We start from the raw sequence: 7,838 nt of genomic DNA, 5'->3' as shown, positions 1-7,838 counted from the left end.
ACTGGTGCTGGGGAGTCCCTTACTGGTGCTGGGGAGTCCCTTACTGGTGCTGGGGAGCCTCCAGTGGTGCTGGGGAGCCCCTTCCTGGTGCCGGGCAGCTCCTCACTGGTGCCAGGCAGTCCCCTCCTGCTACCAGCACCAGGATGGGGTCTCCAGGTGCCCCCCTCAGTGCCCCAGTCCCACCAGTGCTCCCTGCAGGCACCAGCAGCATCCTGGCAGGAGCAGTGATGGCGTCGCTGTACCGGGCGGCCGGCAGGGCTGCCAGCACCGAGTCTCTGATCCATGCTGTGCTGCACCTGGAGCAGCATCTCACCACAGGTACAAGCCAAGGGTGGGACACCAGCCAACCCCCAGGGGTGGGGTGTCCCAGTGGTGGCTCAGGACCCTCTGCCCTGCAGGTGGTGGGTGGCAGGACCAGGTGGGTGGGCTGGTGCCCGGCATCAAGATCGGGAGGTCGAAGGCTCAGCTGCCCCTCAGGGTGGAGGTGGAGAAGATCCCAGTGCCTGAGGGTTTTATCCAGACCCTCAATGATCACTTGCTGCTGGTGTACACGGGGAAGACTCGTCTGGCCAGAAACCTTCTCCAGGTAACCCCTGGGTGCTGCCCCCTGCTCTCCACCACAGCCTTTCCCTGTCCCCTTGACTGGGCTCCACCCCAAGGGGAGCTGGCACCAAAGGCTGAGGGGGCAGCACTACCTCCATGGGTGCTGTTGGTACCAGGAGGAGGTGGAGGATGGGAGGATGATGATGATGATGACAGGGATGTTCTTGGCCTCTGGCAGGACGTGGTGAGGAACTGGTATGCCAGGCTGCCCTCTGCTGTGGAAAACACCCACGCGCTGGTGAGCAACGCCGAGGAGTGTGCCCAGGCCTTGAGGCAAGGTGTGAGCCCCCTGCCCTGTGCCCTTGAACCACTGCAGAACCACTGACTTCCCTGGGGAGAGAGGTCTGGAGGGGTGGGAAAAGGTTGTGGGGTGCAGGCTCTTGCAGCTACAGAAGCCTCAAGTCCTCTCCTCAAAACCTGGGCATACACCCCAAAATTCAGGCTTGAACAAAGACTTGGAGGAAGGGGAAGGGGGTTTAGAGATGGTGAGTCTGGTTGATTTTTCTGCCAGGCACCTGTAATGGGGCTGGGGGCTCTGCCTTGTCTGGGTCCTGGCTTCATTTGACCTTTGAGCTGTAGAAGGGAAGATGAAGCATCAAAACCATCCAGTTCTCCCCCTGTGGAGGATTAGACAATAAACAACAACGTGACCGGGCTGGGTTTCCTTGCCCAGCAGGCAGAGCTGGGAGGAACCTGGTAGAGATAAGGTGGAATTGAACTTGGGCTGAGCAGGAGAGCCCGTATTTCCTCATATCCCTCAGGCAAGTAGTTTGGGATGTCCTCTCCACCACAGGTAACCTGGCACTCCTTGGCAAGTGTCTGGACAGCTACTGGCAGCAGAAGAAGTGCATGGCCCCCGGGTGCGAGCCACTGGCCGTGGGGCGCATGATGGAGGTTCTCCAACCCCACGTCCACGGGCAGTGCCTGGCAGGGGCTGGTGGTGGTGGCTTCCTCTACGTCCTGACCAAAGCCCCCAGGCAGAAAGAGGCTTTGCACCAAATCCTAGCAAAAACTGAGGTGAGATGTGAGCTTCCTGGGGTGTTGGCTGGTGTAGACGGAGCCATCCCGCCTCACCACGGGTGGGATGAGATGGGTTGTTGTCCCTCTTGCTTGGACGTGAGGACAGGTCCCTCCCTGGCTCCTGCCCCAGCTTGGAACTCTTTTTTATTATTTTTCCAGGGACTGGGAAACTTCAGCATCCACAGCATCAAAGTGGACACGGGTGGTTTCTCTGTGGAGGTTGTGGGACATGATCTGAAGGACGGTTCTCACCCTGAAGAAGATGATGATGTGTGAAGGCCTCCAGCCCTGGCCTGTTCCTGGATGATAAGCAGGGCAGGGGAGGGAGCAGCCTTTCCATGCAGGACACTCTAAAGCTCTTCCAGTAGGTGCCTCAGGTCTTGATGTGACCTTTTTGTGCTGCTACTTGCCCCAGAAGCTGCAGAAGCTGTGACGAGCTGGGCAGGCAAAACCATCCCTGGAGGGTGGCCTTGCTGGAAGGACAGTTTGCTGGGGCCTCCAGGCTGATTTTTGGGGTTTCCATCTGGTTTTAATAGTTCTCCAATGGGAATAGAGTAGCATTTGGTAGCAGAGGTGCTGCCTCTAGCAGGAGCTTTCCTGCTCTTCCACCCATTCATGGAATGCTCCAAGGATGCACCTGGATGTGGAAACCAGTCCCTGTCCCATGCTGAGAGACTGTTTCTGCAGAGAGTTCCTGGTCTTCAGAGTCTTTTTGAATAAAAACCTTGTTCCCAGTTTGTCCCTGTGCCTTGCAGGGCTCCTCCCTCCCCTTGAGGGTCCAGAACTGTGGAGGCAAAGCTCCTCCAGGGGTGGGAAAGGCAGGAGGACCCCCATGAAGGAGCTGGTCATCCCCTTCCACAGCCTTGGGGACAGCAGGGGAGTGCTGCTGCAAAAGGAGGTCAAGTTGGGGTGGAGGGAACAGAATGATCCTCTTGGTGCTGTGGCACAGGGTGGAAGAGGAGGAATGGAGCTGAGCTCGTCCTGCACCTCTCCAGCCCCCTCTGGAGCCCATGGACACAGGCAGCACCCAAGGTGGGTGTTCAGCCAGGTTTATTTACAGGTAATGTACAGAGGCAGCAGGAACACAGCCCTGCTTCTTGCTAGGGATTTTCCCCCCAGGAAACCATCCCTTTTCTACAGACTAATCCCTGTTGGGGGACCCCATCAAGAAATGTCACCATGAGGAGAGGCAGGGCTGAGGGGCTGCAGGACTCCCAGCAGCTGAGCCTTGAGAAGGTGGCAGGGAAGGAAGGTGGCTGCAGGCAGAGCTCTCTGCAGCCCCACAACCTTCACCCCAGTATGCAGCTCCAGAGCTTCCCTGCCTCCCATCCAGGCAGTGGGATGGAGTGGGGAGCTGCAGCAGCTTGTCCCTCAGCCCAGCAGGTGTTTCCAGAAACAGTGTCACACTGTTCCCAACCTGAGTTCCTCCCACTGCCTCATTGCTGCTCCCACCAAAGGATGGCAGCTCTTCTTCCCAAACAAGCCCTTTGCTCCCAGGAACAGCAGAAAGGCAGCCACCAAACTCATGCTGTGCAGGCTCCAGGGCTGCAGCTGGGAGCTCCAACCATCCTGCTGGGACTTCCAACCAGGCTGCTGGGAGCTCCAGCCAACTAGAGGCGCAGCCGCTTGATGTCCTCGCTGCGGAAGTCGATGCGGAGAGCCAGGACCTGCCGGACCTCGGCGGGGGTCAGACGCCAGGTGAGAGGGCCAGAGTTGGGGCCCCAGTAATCCAGGATCTCTGTCACCTGGAGAAAGATTTAGACCTGTTGGAGAGGGCCACCAAGGTGATCCCAGGGTTGGAGCAGCTCTGCTCTGGAGACAGGCTGGGAGAGTTGGGGTGTTCAGCCTGGAGAAGAGAAGGCTCCAGGGAGACCTTAGAGCACCTTCCAGTGCCTGAAGGGGCTCCAGGAAAGCTGGGGAGGGACTTGGGACAAGGGCAGGGAGGGAGAGGACAAGGGGGAAGGGATTAAAACTGGAAGAGGGAGATTGAGGGGAGACATGAGGAGGAAATTGTTTGGTGTGAGGGTGGTGAGAGCCTGGCCCAGGTGGCCCAGGGAAGCTGTGGCTGCCCCATCCCCGGCAGTGTTGAAGGGCAGGTTGGATGGGGCTTGGAGCAGCCTGGGCTGGTGGGAGGGGTCCCTGCCCATGCAGGGGGTTGGATCTGGGTGATCTTGAAGGTCCCTTCCAACCTTCACCATTCTGTGATTCTATTCTATTCTATGAATATTTTCTTTCTTTCCCCCCTGCCTTTAAGAGGAAAGCTGCAGGAAACAACTCGGCATCAACCACCCTGGCAGCTGAGTTTCCACTGTGTCCATGGTCACAGTGTTCCCTGCCCCCTAAGCCCTGCAGGCAACTTTTCCAGCTTCTCCATACCCCAGAGGTGTGACAACATCAATAAATCCATGAGGAATAGAGCTGGGGCTCCTGCAGTCCCCAAGAGTAGCTCACCCTTTCCAGATTGAGGATGGTGGCCATCTGGGAAAGACGGGCAAACTTGTCACGGATGGTCCAGGTGGTGACTGTGGTGAGATAAGCTATGAGGGACCTCAGCTCCTTGTCAAACTGCAGACCACCAAGCTGTGGGGACCAAGGAAGCTCCATCAACCCTCCAAGCCACACAGACAAGGAACAGATGTCACAGGGAGGGGGAACAGGGAGGAGGTCTCTGAGCAGCACCCTGGAGGTGGTCAGAAGGTGTGTAGATGTGGTGCTGAGGGACATGGGTTAGGTCTGGACTTGGTAGGCTTGGGTTGGACTGGATGATCTCAAAGGTCTTTTCCAAGCAGAACAATCTGTGATTTTTGTCATGCAGGCTCTTTCCAGCCCCATCACAAAATGCACCTTCTCCCCATGGGGGCTAATGGAAGGTCTCCCTGCCCTGGCCACTGGTGGTGACAGAGCTTCTCTGAGGGGAACATCTGCCCCTGCCCTGTCCCATCTCTTGGTGGGTAAGGAGGATTTCATGGTGGAGGGTTTGCAAGTCCAGCCAGGGACTCCACAGGGTAGAGGAGAGTGTTTTGCTCACCCTGCTGAAGGTGGATTTGAGCAGCACTTTCTCCAGTTCGATGGCGATGAGACTGGTCATGAGGCCAGTGAGGGTGTCATAAATCACAGGAGACAGCCCAGCCTGAAAGCATAAACCTGTGTCATTCTTGTCAGGAAAAACAAAAGCACAGGGCCACAAAACCCAAGCCTGTGAGAGCTTTCAAAGAAGGCCCCATCACTTCCATGCTCAGCAAGTAGAAAGCACTTACAAAAGCCATCCAGGTATGTCGGACCTGCAAGGAGGCTTTGGGAATTGTAGAAGGGGGTGATGGATCTCTGAGAGCCTCACAAGGCACCAGAGGACATCTCTGCCACTCCCCTGGGCAGGGGAAGGTTTGGGAGATGCTATGTCCCTCTCTCTCTCTCTCACCTTGAACTCTGCCATCTGCTGCTCCAGGTTGACGATGAACTGCTGGACCCAGGGGTCGTTGGCTTCGTAGTCACTGAACTCCTCCTGATGGTGAGAGACAAGGAGGGTCATTCCTGGGGCTGCTGCCAACAGCCCAGGGGACAGGGAGGGTGGTCCCTCCTGGAGGAGACCTTCACTCCTGTTTTCTGCCCCTTTCCAGGCTGGGATGCAGAGCAAGTTCTGGATGTTTTACTGCTGCTCTGTGGCAAGGGAAGAGGGGAGGAGCGAGGGGAAGGAGGCAGCAATAGCTCTGGCTGTGCAGAGGATGGGGGACCTGGGAGCCCTCAGCCTCACCTCCTCGATGTTGTGGGACACAGAGAGGAAGAGGTTGATCCAAGGCTTCACCTGGGGTTTGATGGCTGTGCTGTTCAGCTCGTTGAGACCTTCCTGAGGGGGACAGGAAGAGGACAGGAGGGTGACTGAGCACGGTGAGTGTCCAAGGACATGCCACCTGTACAGCTGGGCCACCTTGATGCTGCCTCACACCCTCACTGCAAAGCTGGGGACACTGCCCCACAGGCTTGCAGGGGACACTGCCCCATAGGCCTGCAAGGGAAACTGAGCCACAGACTTGCAGAGTGAAAAACTAGACCCAGGAGTCCCAAGTCCCGCAGTCATCCAGCACTGGAGGGCCCTGAGGACACCATGACAAGAAGAAGGATGTTGTCCCAGAAGCTGCTGTTGTGCTGCCCCTGTAGCCTGGTCTGAAGGTCTCAAGCCTTTCCAGCCCTGCCCACACAGCTCCAGAGGTTTCCTGGCAGGTAGCAAGGCCTTCAGTTCCCATCCCACCAGGGCAGGAAAGGATGCAAACATCAGGCTTTCCACTCAGTGCCAGCCAGCAGGACACTGATCGGCCTCAACCTCCCACCTCCAGTGCAGAAGCAGTAGGAGAAGCTAAAAGGAGGATAAAAGCTGTAACCACAGTGAGTTCCCTGAATTAATCATCACCCCAGCATCCCTCTGAGCAGCAGGGGGTCAGCAAAGGTTGCTCCAGAGCTCCCTGAAAGCCCCCTCCTGCCAACCACCCCCTTTGGCTCTCAGCAAGATATCAAGAAAGCTCACCCAGCATGAAACTGCTCAGGTACTGAGGCTGCCTGGCATTTGATGAAGGCTTTTTGTGTTGTTTGTTTTGTTTTTTTTTTTAACTAAAATTGGCATTTCTGAGCAGGCCCTGCTGGCAACTGCCCTTTTCCAAGGCAAATCCAATGTGACTCAGGCAGTGCAGGAGGTTGCTGCTCAGCCTCTTGATTATTTCACAGCCAGGTTTCATTCTGCACTTGCACCAGGTGGAGTTTCAGTCCTCACTGATATCAGAGCTCTTTGGGTTTGATATGACCACAGGCCTCGAGAGGCTTTGCAGTTCTCTGCAGCCAGATGCAGGTACCAGACTGGAACTGCCAGCAAAGTCAAACACAAAATGGTCTGGCTCCCTCTGTGAAGTACAAAGCTGATGAAAAAGACTCTGTCTTGCTTGTTTTCTTTGCACAGGTGTCAGGCCTTCCTGCTCCTCTCCCTGCCATGGACCACAGTGAGATGCTTTCCATCCCAGAAGACAGGCTGAGAGTTGGGGTGTTGAGCCTGGAGAAGAGGAGGCTCCAGAGAGACCTTAGAGCACCTTCCAGTGCCTGAAGGGGCTCCAGGAAAGCTGGGGAGGGACTTGGGACAAGGACAGGGAGGGAGAGGACAAGGGAGAAGGGATTAAAACTGGAAGAGGGAGATTGAGATGAGACATGAGGAAATTGTTTGGTGTGAGGGTGGTGAGAGCCTGGCCCAGGTTGCCCAGGGAAGCTGTGGCTGCCCCATCCCTGGCAGTGTTGAAGGGCAGGTTGGATGGGGCTTGGAGCAGCCTGGGCTGGTGGGAGGTGTCCCTGTCCATGCAGGGGGCTTGGATCTAGATGATCTTTAAGGTGCCTTCCAACCTTCACCAGTCTATGATTCTATGACTCTGAGATCTGAGGGCAACAGGCCCCAGGAAGCCACATGAGACAGTGGATTTAGCCAGAGAGCCTTCTCCTCATGCTAGGGAGTATTTCCACTTGGGAAAGGAGGAGAAATGGGGAGCCTCCTGATGACCTCTCTAACCCAGGTCCCAGGGAGGCAGCAGACCTCCCTGTGGGATGGGTCTGGCCATCCCAAGCTCTTCTCTACCCAACTTCAGTGCTACCCAGCCAGGTGCTCTGGACAACTCAACCATGCTCTTGTGCCAAGAGAGAGAGTGGAGGAAGTGGAAATGCTATGAATATTTCTTCTCCTGAAACTGCTGAGCCAACTAGGACTCTGTGCTGAGTGAGAACAAACAGAGCAAGGTTCCTTCTGACTCTGCTTCCATAAAACATGCAGCCACCAGCTGGCGTGGCTGTGCCACCAGGCTGCTCCCTTGCCTTCAAGGTGACTGATTTTTCTCCCTCCCCACCCTGCACTCCTGGAGTCAGATGTGACCCAAGCCTTGGGTTGACATGATTCCTGCCTGAGCTGTCCCTGAAGACACAGCCAGGCAGTGTTGGGAAACCAGCAGAAGGTTGGGAAGACACTCACCTGCAGCAGGTCCCGGAACTTGTTGGAGACGGCGGCCATGTCCGAGAGGCAACTGTCAATCTTGGCCTGGGCCTGCTCCCCACCAAAGCCCTGGCTGAGCAGTTTGCTGCAGTCACTCTGCAGGGAAGAGATCCATGAGGAACTGAAGAACCCAAACAGCTCCTCAACCTTCTTCTTGCTCAGCTCTGGTTGCCCACCAGCCTAGGAGAGGTGCCAAACAGGC

At 56.5% G+C, this 7,838-nt stretch overlaps 2 protein-coding genes across 2 annotated transcripts in view; one reads left to right on the top strand and one right to left on the bottom strand.

The window, feature by feature from the left end:
• The window catches only part of FUK (fucokinase), a 15,206-nt gene extending 13,307 nt beyond the window's left edge, over positions 1-1,899 (top strand). Inside the window, exons 16-20 of the mRNA XM_009998311.1 lie at positions 170-318; positions 399-586; positions 782-881; positions 1,397-1,620; positions 1,783-1,899. Coding sequence (XP_009996613.1) covers positions 170-318; positions 399-586; positions 782-881; positions 1,397-1,620; positions 1,783-1,899 — 778 coding nt within the window. The remainder of the gene's footprint in view (positions 1-169; positions 319-398; positions 587-781; positions 882-1,396; positions 1,621-1,782) is intronic.
• Positions 1,900-3,225: 1,326 nt separating this feature from the next.
• Positions 3,226-7,838, bottom strand: part of COG4 (component of oligomeric golgi complex 4) — a 15,702-nt gene continuing 11,089 nt past the window's right edge. Inside the window, exons 13-18 of the mRNA XM_009998303.1 lie at positions 7,616-7,732; positions 5,375-5,467; positions 5,042-5,125; positions 4,652-4,753; positions 4,075-4,203; positions 3,226-3,368 (exon numbers count right to left, since the gene is read on the bottom strand). Coding sequence (XP_009996605.1) covers positions 3,234-3,368; positions 4,075-4,203; positions 4,652-4,753; positions 5,042-5,125; positions 5,375-5,467; positions 7,616-7,732 — 660 coding nt within the window. The 3' untranslated portion in view covers positions 3,226-3,233. The remainder of the gene's footprint in view (positions 3,369-4,074; positions 4,204-4,651; positions 4,754-5,041; positions 5,126-5,374; positions 5,468-7,615; positions 7,733-7,838) is intronic.

The sequence above is a fragment of the Chaetura pelagica genome, unplaced genomic scaffold (assembly GCF_000747805.2).
Source record: "Chaetura pelagica isolate M959 unplaced genomic scaffold, ChaPel_1.0 scaffold125, whole genome shotgun sequence".
NCBI classification, from domain to species: Eukaryota; Metazoa; Chordata; class Aves; order Apodiformes; family Apodidae; genus Chaetura; species Chaetura pelagica.
The sequence above is the reverse complement of the archived record's forward strand: the minus strand, read 5'-3'. Positions and strand labels throughout refer to the sequence as shown.